Source organism: Osmerus eperlanus, chromosome 12, assembly GCF_963692335.1.
Source record: "Osmerus eperlanus chromosome 12, fOsmEpe2.1, whole genome shotgun sequence".
NCBI classification, from domain to species: Eukaryota; Metazoa; Chordata; class Actinopteri; order Osmeriformes; family Osmeridae; genus Osmerus; species Osmerus eperlanus.
This window is the reverse complement of record NC_085029.1, coordinates 6,353,445-6,370,787: the sequence shown is the minus strand read 5'-3', so window position 1 is coordinate 6,370,787 and position 17,343 is coordinate 6,353,445. Positions and strand designations below refer to the sequence as shown.

The window sequence follows — 17,343 nt, the reverse complement described above, 5'->3', positions numbered from 1 at the left end:
TGAGCTCACCTCTCTGACTTCTCCACATTAGGTCTCAGGGTGAGGAGTAAACATTACACTCTCATGCCACAGTGTTACTGGGGGTCTGTAGATTCTGTATCCAAATATAGAGCAGGATGTGATATAAAAGAGAAATATTGATAAAGAGAGTCAGGAAAACAGATGGAACTGGGAATTATAGATATATTCCATACATATACAGAATTACCAGTTCTGTTTGTAAATATGTTTATGTCATTAGATGTCATTTTTTAGATGTCATATATATTTATTTATTATGTTATGATCAAAATGTTGAATGATTTAGTATATCAACAGGAGGATCTCCTATCACCTCACACAAGAACACAACTCATTCATAAAATATGATATATGACTGTAGCTGCTGGCCGGCAACCTTTCGCTTATACATGCAAAGCTTACAATGGTCCCTTCAGGGGAATGTACCTTAACTTACATTCTCTTTTATCTGACGTCAGATAAAGGGTTTGAGCTTCATCGCTGCTTTCAACCATTTTGCCATTTCACTCGCAGCACTGAACACGCAATCGCTACACTCTATCGCTCTTTCTGGAAGAGTAGAGCCCATCATCATCATCCTAACCTGGTCAAGCAGACCATTGGTGACATGGTTCAAGCGTCACTTAGAGAGAACAATCAATGGCTGTCACCATTATCTTTGCAGTAATATTTCTAGTTGACCACCACTTAGTGTAATGTAAAGCACCCTTATCAACACTGGTCTGTGTCTGCTTTTTCTGCTTTTTACCTGCATGCCAAAGGTTTTATAATATTCAGAGAGCATGAAAATTTGTCTGAAAACCCAAGAATCACAAAAACAGAATGCTTCTGAACCAAACCAGATGCGCTAGCTGAGCTGAACTGCTGCACATTTCTTGATCGAGTATTTTATTGTGTGTCTTACGTGCTTTGCCTAATGAGTCCTTCTTGTGTTTTGTGTCAAAAATGTAATTATGATTTTAAGTTAAGGAAAGGTTTTTGAAACTTTTGTTTTGTTCTGCGCTGAGGTCGAACACATGCTTTCAAGCTTAGCATCTGCCTAAGGGTTCATTTTAATGGGTGAAGGCATAAAGAACACAAGCTGTCCCAGAGATGCTTTAGGCCTCTTCAAAATCCACTGCAGACGCTCAAAGGTTGATAGTGTCAATTATGTGTGAACAGGAATAATTTCCTGCCTTCAAGGTGTTCAAGATGGTTGAGGTAGTATATTTTTAACTGGCATTTCCTACAGTGAGCCAATGTCACCCTGCAGCAATTTTCATATATGGCATGAAAATGATCCATGCCTCATGTTAGTACCAAGGCAAGAACTTCTGTATCATTTTCCTGTCCATCATTGCATTTGCGTTCAATCAGTATTCTCATTTTTATATTTCATAAAAGATACATTATCAAGCATTGCAATGTCATGACTTTGATCATTTTGATTTGGATTCATTAAATAACTTTATTTAAAGGCAGGGTAGGCAATGTTGTTGAGAAGCACTTTTTGTCATATTTACTGAAATAAACATCACATCCTGCTAGCAATCAATAAATCAAGTCAAAAATTTTGGATAGTAAAATTAAAGAAATCCGATATTTGTGGGTGTCGCAGGGCTGTAATAAACACGACCTATCATTAAGTTCAGACCAGCACTAATTATTAAACGGCATTTGGGCCGAATGCAATGATTGGATGGGCTACTTGTCTGTCTGTCTACGTACCTCCCGGCAGTAGTCAGGCAGCGCCATCACAGTTCATGGGTTTTTGAGGAGTGGCTTTAAAGGGAGGGGATTGGATATTTTGGTTTGAACCCTTTCAAACTCTAACAAAAATGTCTAGGTTTGCATAACTTGCCTATCCTGCCTTTAATCTTTAATAAAATGTAAGTATTATCATGTCAATATAAAAAATGTGTGGATGTGGTGTGCACACCACTTACATGAGCGATGATGTTCCTTGCAAACCATATTCAAATCTCCAATGTCTTCTCTCACCTGTAAAAGTAAGGCTGAAGTAAATGTTGAGTTGAGAAACAGTGCCTTCAGACATTTATGCCATTGACTATGCCGTTTAATATCAGACATGATAATGCTAGATATTTAATGTTGTTTTTGTTGAACTCTTATTGACATATTTTGTGATTTATAAAGGGGAAATTATTTATCTAGCGCCCTGTCCAATCCACACATTCTGCCAATGCTGACAAACTTCTACTTCAACACAGTAGGACACTATGACACTGCTACATGTTAAGAACCACTGGTGTGTTTGGATGGATCGACAGTGGTCTGGATCATTATAAAATCAAGCTTAATGTCTTAACAGTCTTCATGTTCAGTCTTGTTTTATAGCTTTAGTCTATACTCATCCAATGGCTCAGAAAGGCATTCAAAACACAAAACCCCTCACTTCTTATAAAAGGCACCATTTGAGAAAGTAATATAATGATCTGTAATGTCTGTCTTTACATTTTGTTATAATAGGAGGTTTTATTAAGTTTGACACTGACTGAAAGATTTATGTATGCACATTTCTATTCCATTTAGGCCTCTAGTTCATACATTAGCCCTAACTATGTTGGAAAGCCATATTCACCCCACAGTCCAGTGCTATACCAGTAATGAAGACTAAAACTACTCCTGGTGTCTTTCTCTGAGAAGCCCCACCAATGGGGCAATGAGTACATCAGCATAACAGTTCATCATCCCTACTGTTTGACCTATAGGTTATGCCCCAGTGACAGGGATGTGTCATCCCCTTCGGAGCTGCACTTTGAACCACGAGGATGGCTTCTCCTCCGCTTTTGTGGTGGCTCATGAGACCGGCCATGTGTAAGTAACGAGACAATAACTATTCAATTATTCCACCTTCATGAGATAAGGGAAAGGAAAGGTCAAGCAAGTTATAGGTTGGAATTTACTTGAACTCTCATTCTTCTAGGAATCTGTGTAGAGAAAGGTTTGATTCTCCGTAATTGTTGGGAAGATTTGAGTTAAGGTATGTTACAGATGTACAAGAACCAGGTTCTCCCAGAGAAACTGTGCTAGGAGCACTCTGGTGTACAGTACCACTCTGCCTGGGTAGCTCAACAGCGCCGCCTATAGTCAAGAGACAGTCCAAGGGCATTTGGATTGGCCATTCTTTCAGTTGTTTTTCTTTATTTCCAATTTCCCTGAGAATGATTGGAATCAATGTGTATCAATAACCCTACCAAAACATTTGACCATTGTCATCCCTGCCCTGCCTTTTTACTCTTTTGATTACAATGGAAAATGTTGCTTCCAAATTTGTATGGAAAGTCTTTTATGACACTAATGACCGTTTGTTATACAAATTTAGTTTTTGTTTTCGAGTTAGACTACTCAAAATATGATGCTCTGAAACAAAACAAAAAATATTGACAATTGACTAAATCCCTTTCCAATAGGTTAGGCATGGAACATGACGGCCAGGGAAATCGATGCGCTGACGAGACCAGCATGGGGAGCATAATGGCTCCCCTGGTGCAGGCAGCCTTCCACCGCTACCACTGGTCACGCTGCAGCAAACAGGAACTGAATCGATACATCCAGTAATAACTTCAACATATCTCCTCTCATTCTGATGCTCTGTGTTTTCATCATGCTGTTGTATCAGCAAAAGTGATGTTTCGATGTGATGAGCTTCGCTGGCCAGTTGCTTTCACGTCTAATGCTCTCCTCTGTGGTCACAGCTCCTATGACTGCCTCCTGGACGACCCTTTTGAACACAAGTGGCCCAAGCTTCCGGAGCTCCCAGGCATCAATTACTCTATGGACGAGCAGTGCCGCTTTGATTTTGGCGTGGGATACAAGATGTGCACCGCCGTAAGTTCCATCACTCCCTGTTCTCCTCTACCTTCTCTTCAAATGATGACCAAGGCTCGGGCTGACCTTTTCTCCTGATTGGACGTGATAGAAAAAAAACCTCTCTGATATATTGCCTGCCTTTGTCATAAAAAGGACTCCCATGGAGCTATAACCAGGGGGAGGTAGAGATGATTAGAGGAGAGTTGTGCCTGTGCTACAGCAACATGCTAGGAACACACGGGAGAGCATGTCTGATTTAGAAACCAGCACCTCATGCTGCTGAACCGTATTCTACATGGTCACACAAAGGGATACGCTCTTTTCATCTCCCTATTCCTGACATATTCATAGAATAATTTGAGTCTCTCTCTCCATCTCTCGCTCCCTGTTTTTCTCTTTCGCCACCTCTCAGTTTCGAACTTACGATCCTTGCAAGCAGCTGTGGTGTAGCCACCCTGACAACCAATATTTCTGCAAAACCAAAAAGGGTCCGCCAGTGGATGGTACAGAGTGTGCCCCAGGGAAGGTTAGACACTTTCAAGAAACCTTTATTTTGAAATTGTATCCACCCTCATCCTAGGATTATGAATTGGTTAAGTTAATAATATGTCGTTGTGTGAGAGCTGTTGGGCTTTTTTTTGTCAGAGTTTGTCCTGAATGAGCTCTTAGAATGCCATACTTCAGACTGAAATGTCCTCTCTCTGCTTCTCACTATGTGTGAAGTGGTGCTTCAAGGGTCATTGTATCTGGAGATCAACTCATCAGCCCCAGGGCCACGATGGGAGCTGGAGCTCCTGGTCCAAGTATGGCTCTTGTTCCCGGACCTGTGGTGGCGGCGTGCGCTCCCGCAACAGACAGTGCAACAACCCAGCGTGAGTGTCGCCCATTAACTGGAACGAGAACACAAGGCCAAGGGGGCAAAGAGGATGGAGGCTTTGACCCTGTGGGAGGGGGTTGTGGCACCAAGAGGCAGATGTTACTTCTACTGGGCCAAATAATGTGTACCCAGTTACTCGCCTGTACAAACCCGTTTGCCTTGGGAGAGTGTGTGTCTAGATTTAATGTGATTTGGCAAGGGGTGGGGGGGTTTGGGATTGAGAGCATGTCTTTTGCTGCCCAAGCATTACATGCCTTGGATGAGTACAAGTGCATTGTTAGAGAGATGATAAACACGATGTGCTAGACAGACAGTGATAACTCATGGCACACCAGACACTGATTAAGAAGAAAAAATACAATGAAAATAGATCATATAGAGACAGACAGTTGGTGTGCACAGTAATCTCCGGGTCATTTTATTGTGTTTGTTTGTGCTTTGTCAGCCCTGCCTACGGGGGTCGCGAATGCCCCGGGTCCACGTTTGACTACCAGATGTGCAACACGGAAGAGTGCGCGGGACCCTACGAAGACTTCCGTGCCCAGCAGTGCATCCAGAGGAGCAACAAATATCACAAGAACATCAAACACACCTGGCTGCCTTATGAGAACCCAGATGGTGAGATACGTTAAAAGTACAAATCCTTCAGCTTGACTTTAAGCTGTCTTTTTTGAAATCCTCACCTGGGATGTGATACGGAGACATTTGCTGAGTTGGACTTTGCAGAGCCGGGTTTGACCGTGGACTGTTCGTCTGGCTGTGTTACAGAGGCCCACAAATGCGAGCTGAGCTGCCAGTCAAAAGAGACAGGCGAGGTGGTGTTCATGAACCAGGTGATGCATGATGGGACGCGCTGCAGCTACACAGACCCCTTCAGTGTGTGCGCCAGAGGGGAATGTTTGGTATGTCTGCGGCCCTTCACCTCCCTCCAGCCAAACACACACACATACTCAGCTGACACACCAATGTAAACAAATATCATCCAGAAATTTTGAAGATATTAAACAAATGTTTTTTTAAGGTGCTAAACTCATCTTTCCGATTACATTCCTTACATTGTATACACTTTATGTCGTCATATAACATGTATACAGTATGTATATTGTATTTATTCTAATTTGACTATAGAATATGTCTTTTATCATTGTTGACAAGAGAGTATAAGTATATAAATGTAAGCAGAGATTGGCGTGAGGGTTGTATTCAACATTTTGTATTCATTTTAGTATTTAATAATTGTAATGCACCTGTCTTGCACTCAAGCTTCTGAATTTATATGAGTGTTGTGTAGCTACAGTCACGCTTAGCCGATTGACTCAACCATACTCTCTGTCCCTACGTCCACAGCACGTGGGCTGTGACAAAGAGGTGGGCTCCTACAAACAGGATGACAAGTGCGGCATCTGTGGAGGGGACAACTCCCACTGCCGCACCGTCAAGCTGACGCTCACCAAGACGCCCAAAAAGACAGGTGACCTCGGCCCCCAACCCACACACACACGCACACACTTGTCGCACAATGTCTGTTTCTTATCAAGTTCTTAAAACAAGGTAATGTCATCTTGGGCCCCTCATTGGTAGCATCATGGATGTTTTATTGTGTTGTAGCCTTAAACAAAATACAAAGCCTGGGTGTGGGACAGTTGTCAACTGTAAGTGAGGACGCAAGCTGTTAATTCACACCATTCACTGACTGTCATTCTGTCCAACTAGGCATGTTGAAAATGTTTGACATCCCTGTGGGTGCACGCCATATTGTCATTGAGGAGAACGAGACTTCGCCACATATAATTGGTGAGTGTGGTTTTTAACCAGTAGGAAGTATATTGGAGGGGGATGGTCAGTTCATAACCAGTGTATTTGACAGTTCCGCCAATTAGGCATGTTTTGTAGTACGCTGCCAAGCTGGGTTGGTCATTCAGCTATTTAAGCGGTGCTTTTGGATGCCAACTGCCGTTATACACCACAGAGGAAGAAGTTACATTTAGTCATTTAACACACACTTATCCAGAGCGACTTACAGTAAGTACATGGACATTTCCCCAAGGCAAGTAGGGTGAAGTGCCTTGCCCAAGGAGACAACGTCATTTTGCACGGCCGGGAATCGAACCGGAAACCTTCTGATTAATAGCCCATTCCCTAACCGCTCAGCCATCTGACTCCCATCTGAAGTTGTTTCGACGTGTGCGCATGCATGCATGTAGGTCGGTTGGCACGTGAGTCCGCCTGTCTGCTCAGAGCCGATAAAAAATAGCCAAGGGCAGGCAGACAGATGAGAAGCCTAAACATGGGTGGGCCACCTCGAGGGAGGGTAGGTTAATGACTGCTTGCAGAGTTGCCTGCCTGGGGTATGTGACAGCCATTACAGAGCCTCGGTCAAGTAATTGTAGCTGGGAAATGTCTGCTTCTGTAGTCCGTCTGGGCCCCAGTGTCTATGAACAAGTTGTTTGAGGAGTCAAAGGAAATGCGTGGTAAACACTCAAGACATGAAGTGTGTCTCATTCCTGCCATAGTAAATGCCTTGTTTGTGCAAACTTACTTGGCGAATAAAGCCGTTTCTGATTCAGATTCTGAAGCTTTTGAACATTTTGTCGCTACATTCTATATAACTATATAACTAATGGTGACTTTTAATGTATGCTACACGAGTGAAGTTGTTGTGGTATAGAGACACTGTAATAATGTTGTTGGCTCCCAGGGTGAGTGAAGATTTTAAATTAAGTCAACTTTAATGATTGTTGAAGTCAGGCAGGCATGCAGGGATAACAAATGTACTTTTATTTTGACAAGTAGAGAAAAAAAAGGTTACTTTAACAAAAATGCTTCCCTGTCTGGGGATGGGGAAAATCCTTGTCTCCTCACTCCTCATCTCACCTTTGGATTGGAGAGAGAGACAGGGTTAAACAGGGTCTGTGTGCTCCAGTACCTCCTTTGTCCTGGTTGCCACTCTCTCCTTGGTGGGGTCCAGGTTTCTTCCATTCAAGAGCCGCTGCCCTCCAGTCTTGGAACCTTCTTGCTCTCTTTCGCTGGTTGAGTGAGCTGTTGCTCCTGATGGGGAGTTCCATTATCATTTGATTGGCTGCAGCTGGGCAGTGGCCATGTGGCAAGGGTGAGCAGGTGAAAATACTCATGGTTCATTACCTCACTCAAGCTCCTGCTCTGGGCTTTTCCTCCTCCATTGGGTGTGCCACAAATGTGTGTCTGTATGAGGTTGAAACTGTTCTCTTGCAGCAAACAATAGATCTCTGTGTAAAAAACTCTGGAAAAATGTTGTATCACTGTAGTGCCTGTCCAAGCCCTTTTCTTTCTTCATCTCCTCTCATCCCTATCTCCTCCTTATCTCCTCTCCCACTTTCTGGGTTCTGTGTTGATGAACAGATGAGATGACAGAGTTTTTACTGTTGGAGGTATCTCTGTGGGATTATTACAAAGAGTTACAGAATTGCAGAGTTACATTAGAAGTTGATGTACTTCTTATGGAGTTATACGAAGGAAAATGATAGTTTAATTCTTACAGAATGGCTAGTGTACACATTGTGCTTTTGGATCGTCATAAAACATCTTTCCGCTTCTGTTTTCAACAGCTGTTAAAAATCAAGTCACTGGCAATTTCATCTTAAACGCCAAAAGTGAAGATGCCAAATCCAAAACATTCATAGAGAATGGTCTGGAGTGGGAGTATTCGTTCGGAGGCGAGAAGGAGACCCTGAAAACGACTGGACCCCTTCATGAGGGCATTGTTGTGCTGGTAGGAAGAACATATGGTTTGAGTCAGGGAGTGTAGCTGCCAGCTCCTCATGAACTGTGCTTTGAATCATCTATGAAGTGGGAGAGTTGGACTACAGTTAGGTCTTGAGAGGCTGTGTGATGGTGGTCTTTTTCTTTCTCCATCTTTCCTCTGACTAGGTCATCCCCCAGGAAGAGGAGGCCAAGATTAGCCTGACGTACAAGTATATCATCCATGAGGACCTGCTGCCTGTCATCACCAATAACAACGTGCTCCTGGCCGAGCTGGACACTTATGAATGGGCTCTGAAGAGCTGGTCCCAGTGCTCCAAACCTTGCGGAGGAGGTAAGTGTGTGTGTGTTGGAAAAATTGAAGATGTAACACATTTATCCTGTATAAGAATGATTCTGTGTTCAGTATTCCTTAGGTGCAAAGAGAGGCCTGACCCCAAATCTGAACTCTGGGTAAACATACAAGACCCTTATCTTGGGGCTGAGGACTAAGAAGAGGTTTTTTTTGGTTATTTTAAGGAGATACTGTGTGACAAGGACTATAGGTGGAGACGCAAGGTCTGGTGACCATTTGTTGACACCTATGTGAAGGAGTTTGCGACCCCAGGACCGGAGATCCTGTTGTTGTGTTTCAATCAGGGTTGATGTCGTAAACACGCACACACGTAAACACGCACGCACACACGCGTGCCAGGTCTATGCAAGGGAGCCAATGAAGAAGAGCCATGGGACATTTGCATGCCTTTGTCTTAACCAATGACTGTAAAGAGCGGGGCTGCTTAAATAGGTAGCTAGCACAACATGCTAGCAGACAACTTTGTAGCAAAATGGCGTGTGATGTTTTTGTCTCCTTGTGGGCCGGCCGCTTTCTTAAACTTGTTCACCGACTGACTGTGCAATGCTTGATAGATTAATATTCCTGACAGTGTGTGTGTCCCGTACTTCAAATCATGTGTAGGAGGTGCGTGTATGTACAGTTAGGTCCATAAATATTTGGACATTGACACAATTTTCATCATTTTGGCTCTGTATACCACCACAATGGATTTGAAATGAAACAATCAAGATGTGCTTTAAGTGCAGACTTTCATCTTTAATTTCAGGGTATTTACATCCAAATCAGGTGAACGGTGTAGGAATTACAATACATTTTATATGTGGCCCCCCCCTTTTTAAGGGACCAAAAGTAATTGGACAATTGGCTGCTCAGCTGTTCCATGGCCAGGTGTATGTTATTCCCTCATGGGAGTTCGTTATTTCATTGACAAGGAGCAGATAAAAGGTCTAGAGTTCATTTCAAGTATGGTATTTGTGTTTGGAATCTGTTGCTGTCAACTCTCAATATGAAGTCCAAAGAGCTGTCACCATCAGTGAAGCAAGCCATCGTTAGGCTGAAAAATCAAAACAAACCTATCAGAGAGATAGCAAAAACATTAGGTGTGGCCAAATCAACTGTTTGGTACATTCTTAAAAAGAAAGAACGCACTGGTGAGCTCAGCAACACCAAAAGACCCGGAAGACCACGGAAAACAACTGTGGTGGATGACAGAAGAATTCTTTCCCTGGTGAAGAAAAACCCCTTCACAACAGTTGGCCAGATCAAGAACACTCTCCAGGAGGTAGGCGTATCTGTGTCAAAGTCAAAAATTAAGAGAAGACTTCACCAGAGTAAATACAGAGGGTTCGCCACAAGATGTAAACCATTGGTGAGTCTCAAAAACAGGAAGACCAGATTAGAGTTTGCCAAAAAACATCTAAAAGACCCTGTACAGTTCTGGAACAACATCCTATGGACAGATGAGACCAAGATCAACTTGTACCAGAATGATGGGAAGAGTATGGAGAAGGGAAGGAACTGCTCATGATCCAAAGCATACCACCTCATCAGTGAAGCATGGTGGAGGTAGTGTTATGGCGTGGGCATGTATGGCTGCCAATGGAACTGGTTCCCTTGTATTTATCGATGATGTGACTGCTGACAAAAGCAGTAGGATGAATTCTGAAGTGTTTCTGGCAATATTATCTGCTCAGATTCAGCCACATGCTTCAGAACTCATAGGACGGCGCTTCACAGTGCAGATGGACAATGACCCGAAGCATACTGCGAAAGCAACCAAAGAGTTTTTTAAGGCAAAGAAGTGGAATGTTCTGCAATGGCCAAGTCAATCACCTGACCTAAATCCAATTGAGCATGCATTTCACTTGCTAAAGACAAAACTGAAGGGAAAATGCCCCAAGAACAAGCAGGAACTGAAGACAGTTGCAGTAGAGGCCTGGCAGAGCATCACCAGGGACGAAACCCAGCGTCTGGTGATGTCTATGGGTTCCAGACTTCAGGCTGTCATTGACTGCAAAGGATTTGCAACCAAGTATTAAAAGTGACAATTAGATTTATGATTATGTTAGTTTGTCCAATTATTTTTGGTCCCTTAAAAAGGGTGGGGCCACATATAAAATGTGTTGTAATTCCTACACCGTTCCCCTGATTTGGATGTAAATACCCTGAAATTAAAGCTGAAAGTCTGCACTTAAAGCACATCTTGATTGTTTCATTTCAAATCCATTGTGGTGGTATACAGAGCCAAAATGATGAAAATGGTGTCAATGTCCAAATATTTATGGACCTAACTGTAAATATATAATTGTCCGCGCAATATTCATTGTGGCAGATGGTAGGCCTTCTATCTGGCAGACATTTGATTAATTGAACGGTTTTCTAATTATGCAGGTATACAGTACACCAAATACGGATGCAGGCGGAAGAGTGACAGTCGACTGGTGCACCGCAGCTTCTGCGAAACCAGCAAGAAACCCAAACCGATCAGGAAACGATGCAACGTGATGGAGTGCAACCAGCCACTGTAAGCCCATCTCCTTCCCTCTCTGCTTTTCCATAAAGTACCTTTGCTGTACTGTAATTTCCAGTACTAGTCAACTGGGTGTCTATCTATAGATCAGTCAGGATAATTGCAGCCATTGATCCGTGCACTGACTGTACAGATTATGCCTTTTCACATAAAAGGTCATTATGGTCTGGGTGTGCTTGGCAGGTGGGTGGTGGAGGACTGGAGCCCCTGTAGTAAAACCTGTGGGAAGCTGGGCTACCAGTCTCGGGGGGTGCAGTGCATGCAGGCTCTGAACAATGGCACCAACCGACCCGTTCACACCAAGTACTGCATGGAGGAAAGGCCTGAGATGAGGAGGGCCTGCAACCGCTCAGCCTGCCCAGCACAGTGGAGGACAGGGGCCTGGTCACAGGTGGGTCAGAGAAGACAGACACTTACAGGGATCGTTCTGCATTCACATCTAGGCACTGTGCAAGATGTGTCACTGCAGGTGGATGGAGGGTTGAAATAAGCGTGACGGAATTCTGTATTCACGTATAAGACAAATGCAATGGCCTTTTAGTTATCCATTCCATGGATAGATATGTAAATATGTTCAAATGTATTATTGCATATTACCTAATGAAAGTTTATATACTGACCGTTGTCAGTATTTAAATACAACTATGTTGTATATAGACGACAGTTTATTCAAGTCAAGGACACTTGTTTTTAAAGCTTTGGGAATGTTCTAGTTTGTGGATGTGGGCAACAAAGGTTCGAAATCCATCCCTTTAGATAAAAACGTGCTAAGTGAAAACACTACATTGCATCACATTCTGTCTTTCCTACAGTGCTCAATGAGCTGTGGAGAAGGGATTCAGCAGAGGCAGGTGGTGTGCAGGGCGACAGACAACACCATTGGCCAGTGCGAAGGGGATAAGCCGGAAAGCGTCCTCATCTGCAAGCTCAGCTCCTGCCCCGGTAAGGGTTAGGGCAGGGGTGTCCAACCCTGTTCCTAGAGAGCTACCTGCCTGTAGGTTTTCACTAGTGTTGAATGAGGTCAAATAATTGTTGATTGGAAACCTGTGAGTTAGGGTATGAAAGGCATGCTCACACACATACACACACATTTACCATCAGGCTTACCCATATGCACACACAGAGCCACAGGAACACTTATATGCCCCCCCCCCACTCCCACACACACAACACACACGCATGCTCTCTCCCCAGACACACATATACCCCAACGCCCCTAAGGGAAGTCAATCAAGAGGAACTGTTGAAAGAGCTCACCCCCTGCTGTCCCTGTAACAGCTTGAGAAGAACTGTTTAGCCCGCATTGTTTAGCCCGCATTCTCGGGGATAAACATTCCCGTCTCCCAGCAGACTGTTGGCCTCTGGGAAGCCCACAGAAATCAGCCTCTGTGTGACAAGGGGGAATTGAGTTTGAAGTTTGAAGTGGCACAGCAGCCTGTTATGTGCTTTATAGGAAAGTAGGAGGAGAGTTAGCCATATTAATGCTGACTTTCACAAAGCCCTTAAAGGGGTCACTGATTGCAGAACCGAATTTACCTTGTCACAGTTGAATAACGACAGTTCAGTGGGTAAAATGGACATACAGTGAACCCCAAGTCCATTGACACCTCTTTCCTATGCAAATCTCACAATTAAAAAATTTAGATAAAACGGTAGGTTTTGAAACCTCCACTTTTTTGGCTCTGGTCTGTACCTTTGTCACGCCCCAAATTTTGCTGCGCGCTGCTCTGTGTACTTCCACAGAATTACAAAGAAGAACGTTTTTCAAGGATATTGAAAATGTACTACGGTCGTAAATGCAGTGTTCCAGCCTGTACAGGGAATGCTGACGCTTTTCAGAGTAGGAAGCAAACACTCGACGGGCTGTGATGTTTGTCTATGAGACGATCCCTGTGCAGTTCGACCCTCAATTACACATTTGCTCATACCATTTAGCCGAGGACAGTTTTGAAAACCTGGGACAATGTAAAGCAGGATTTGCTATGAAGCTGTTGCTGTAAAGAGTTGCTGTTCCGACCTACTACAGTTCCGCAAGCTGTAGTCTGATGTTGTCGCTAACAGTTATTAGCAATGCTAATTTATCCTGCCTGTATCTAGCATCGGTAGACTGTGTGATGATTTAGTTTATTGGCAATGGGGCTAACGTTATTTCATGTTCCTGACTGTTTCATTCAAATAAATAACCCGTGTTGTCATGTAAATCTACAATTCAAGATGCATGTTTGTCCAGATCTATTTTTCAGCAAGATAGCTAGGGCTGAGTTGAATCACGATAGTTTGTTTGCTAAGCTGTGGTGCTAACGTTACCCACCTAAGGTGATCCTGTTTGCTTTGACAACAGAAGTGGAAACAACTAACGTCATAATTTCAAATGATATCTAGTCAATCTGTTGAAAACCGTGTTGTGTGGACACAATAGATTTATTTGTGCGTTTTTATTTCAAGTCTCCACCTTCGTTGTTTCAGTGGCGCAGCTCATCTATATATTCATGAGCATACCATAAAAGGAGAAAACCTAGCGTTTTTTCCCGGGAAAAATTCACAGGAAGCATCAGGGGGCATAGAATAGCACCCGGGCCATTTTCAGCCCAACCAATGTTACATACCCTATTCGGAGACCTTAAGGAACAGTGTGAAATACCCCAAAAACCCAGTCAATGACGCCTTTAAAGTACCTCGTAAGTTTGGGGCAGCACCTGTGTCCCCCCACCTCACCTCACCAAAATCCCCCCCAGGACCCCATCTCCCTTCTGCTATTGAGTAGTGTCCAACCAGGACATCAAGCTTCCCTCCAGCTGCATCATTTGACCCACTTTGGACCACTTTTTTTCCCTTCCTTGTACAGACCTTGGGTATAAGTCCCCCACCGCCCCCCACCCCCTCTCCACCTCAGTAGTCAGTCATGGGGTCAAATGGGAGTTGTTCAAATGAATGGGAGACATTTAGGGCAAGCACACAGAGGCTCTTTTAACTGAAAGAGCCGCAAATAGTGCCCCGCTCTAAGACAGGGTTAGAACTACACAGTACACCCTTACTCTTTTCATAGTGGCTAGCAAGAGGATGTGTTTAGTTTTCCACCATCTCACAGGCACTTTTACATCATATCAAACACTTGCATATATTTTTCCCCTCTCTTCTGAAACAGGACAGTCCTCGCTCCCCCCACTCACCCTAGATGCTGTGGAGAACTCGACAACAAAGAATGAGGGGGTGCATCAGATGGTTCCAGAAAATCCTGTCCACAAAATCTCCTCTAGTAAGTGAGCATGCACCACTCTAGAGAACAACTCTCACTGGAAAGCCCTCAAAGTTAAACACATACTGTATACACAGCATAGAGTTTGTTGTTTATCGATGGTGTTGACGTATTTTGATGTTGCTTCAAGGATATACATGTATATTATGAATTATATTACTATATTATGAAGAATAATGTTTGTGTTTTTGGATTCCTGGGTTATCCCTCAGATGAACCATGTCTAGGGGACAAGTCTATCTTCTGTCAGATGGAGGTCCTGGCTCGTTACTGCTCGATCCCTGGCTACAACAAACTGTGCTGCGAGTCCTGCAACAAGAAAGAGGGCCTCAGCACCCTCTCCCCAGACCATCTCAAGTTCTTCCCCTCCACCTCTGCAGAACCTGATGCCCTGTTCAATCCTCCCACCCCAGCCGAGGCCCCAACCCCTGCCACCACCCAGAGCCCATCCCAAACCACTAAAGCGGGTGGCAGGCGACCTCGCTCCACCTCCCAGGGTCTGACCACCGCCACCCCTTCCTCCCCCTTCCCTGTACCGAGCCAGGAGTCCGCAGTTGTGTCCTTATCAGCGGGGGAAGGTCTTTATCAGGGTCCCCTTAGCAGCCCTTTCCTTCCTGGGCATGAAGACTCAGACCCTGGGCCTCCTTTACCTCCAGGACGGGGCAACAGGCCGCCACGGTCCTCTGCAGACCCCAGCATAGGTGCCTCGAAAGAGCACAGTCCTGTCAGCACTTTAGGATCGGTCACCCGCAGCAGGTCAAGAAGGGACTATCCAGTATCCGAGAGGGACTCGACTCACAGAACCTTGTCAGTTGGGACATAGACAGTGGCCTCCTGTGAATGTGCTGCTCAACTATTTGAAGTCCTGTACCCAGCTCAACGTCCCAACACCTGTTGGACTTCCAAGGACTCTCAAAGATTGCTGCAAGCTATATATATGAATAGAATTTGTATTCTCCATGCCAGTGGACTTAAACCAGTAATGGTTACCTCAACTAAACTGCAGAGTGATCTCTATGCACTAGCACTGCATTGCTCAGCCCTCTCTGCTTCGATTATGAAATGGAAGAAATCAAAGACACGTTTGAAACAAAGGTGCTGTAAACTAAAACTGACTACGAAACGCGTTCAAATGTGACGACTGCATTGCCTACCATTTATGTTTTGATCTGTGTGTGATTCAGTTGTGTGTAAGCCGTTTCTCAAGTGCATCAGAACTACTGTTGAATTTATATTGTGAACATGTGTGGCACAAGACAGAATCCTTACTTTTGGGGGCCTACCCAAAAGGCCAAGTGTCACTTCTCGCAGGGAGCTTAGTAACCTCTGCCCTTGGTGCTCATACTAAACAGAATAGCAGACTGTTCTCAGTGGTCAAGAGTCAAGTCTGCTTGCAATCCAACCCCACTGTAGCATGCAAATAGCCTCTGTGGAAGTCACATATGCTTTAAAAGTTAAAAAAGAAAAACACATTCTGATATTTTTTTGTAACTGATATATTTTTCAAGTAATATTGTATATAGTGTACATTTTTATCTGGTTATATTAAGAAAATTAACAGCCAACTATGTAATGTAAAGTATATTGTAATTGGGAAACAGAAAATATAAGTTTGCAGAATGTGGTTGGTACGAAATCACGCTGTTGGGTATTATCTTATTCCTGTATTGCAGTTCATCATTATGTCTCTTGTATAGTTCTTGTATATACATGAATGGAAGCTTTAAATGTTAATATTTATTAAATTTTAAAATTTTAGGGATAAAAAAGTAAAAAAACATAATTGAAACATACATGGCAATGCAATTTTGTTGTTTTAATCTGAGTACCAATTTTGTGGAAGATAACTAGACAATGACACCTGCAGATTTAATACCTCCTTATTGGTTAAACTAATCGTATAATAGAAAATGCCTTATCTCTGAAAATTCCCATCCCAACCCATATAGATAAATAAGTGCTACATGCCAGTGCAGTGACCTTGGATGTTGAATAAGACCTGGAAGTCACTATTCTTTGAATGGCTTGCTCTCTCTCAACACTCAGCATGATGTTTTTTCGAGACAGAACTACATTCAGCTATGTAGTTCCTCCACACGCATAATAAGCATACAAACACAATATTAAGCATTTATTTTTTTGTGCACATTTAGCACACAATCAAGAAATACCTTTTATATTTTGTAATACAGTATATGCACATTAGAATTTGTGTTTTAATGTTAATGTCTGAAAGCAATAAGCCCCAATTATTGATATTGATCAGACAAGCCTGGGTGAAAAGCTGAAAGTAGTCCTTGAAGAGGTCTCTGATTAATAAGGTGTCTGCTTTTAGTGAAGGCTTCAAACTTAACCCTCGTGCTGCCTTCGGGTCACATGACCCAAAGGTTCATAACGAACCATCGTTGTGTTTACCCAATTTTACCCAATACAAAAACAAATTAAAATAATTTTCTTTTAACCTTTGCAATGTGGGGGGTCTGAGACAGCCCAACGGTTAAAAGAAAATGCTTCACTTTGTCTTTGTATGCGGTAAATCTGTCGCAATACGACGGTGGGTCACAATGACTGATGGGTCAGAATGACCCGAAGATAACACAAGGGTTAAGCAAATGTCATACAGCAGAGTGCGCTCAGATAGCACTCTTACTCACATAAACCATTAGAGTTTCAAGGTACAGTGGCTCATCTGATGCCATTTTGGAGAGAACTTTGTTTATAGAAAAAATCATATATACAAAGATTTAACATATATATATATATATTTTTTT

General features: G+C 43.3%; 1 protein-coding gene across 2 annotated transcripts in view; it reads left to right on the top strand.

Annotated features, from left to right (window-relative positions):
- Positions 1–16,910, top strand: part of LOC134031842 (A disintegrin and metalloproteinase with thrombospondin motifs 14) — a 36,970-nt gene extending 20,060 nt beyond the window's left edge. For both annotated transcript variants that reach the window (XM_062475581.1, XM_062475580.1), the window contains exons 7-22: positions 2,733–2,838; positions 3,435–3,578; positions 3,720–3,852; positions 4,247–4,360; positions 4,558–4,706; positions 5,157–5,329; positions 5,480–5,613; positions 6,059–6,182; positions 6,425–6,505; positions 8,296–8,459; positions 8,618–8,783; positions 11,178–11,310; positions 11,500–11,707; positions 12,129–12,258; positions 14,462–14,572; positions 14,785–16,910. In XM_062475581.1, the coding sequence (XP_062331565.1) occupies positions 2,733–2,838; positions 3,435–3,578; positions 3,720–3,852; positions 4,247–4,360; positions 4,558–4,706; positions 5,157–5,329; positions 5,480–5,613; positions 6,059–6,182; positions 6,425–6,505; positions 8,296–8,459; positions 8,618–8,783; positions 11,178–11,310; positions 11,500–11,707; positions 12,129–12,258; positions 14,462–14,572; positions 14,785–15,395 (2,681 nt within the window). In that variant the 3' untranslated portion in view covers positions 15,396–16,910. The remainder of the gene's footprint in view (positions 1–2,732; positions 2,839–3,434; positions 3,579–3,719; positions 3,853–4,246; positions 4,361–4,557; positions 4,707–5,156; positions 5,330–5,479; positions 5,614–6,058; positions 6,183–6,424; positions 6,506–8,295; positions 8,460–8,617; positions 8,784–11,177; positions 11,311–11,499; positions 11,708–12,128; positions 12,259–14,461; positions 14,573–14,784) is intronic.
- Positions 16,911–17,343: the final 433 nt, after the last annotated feature.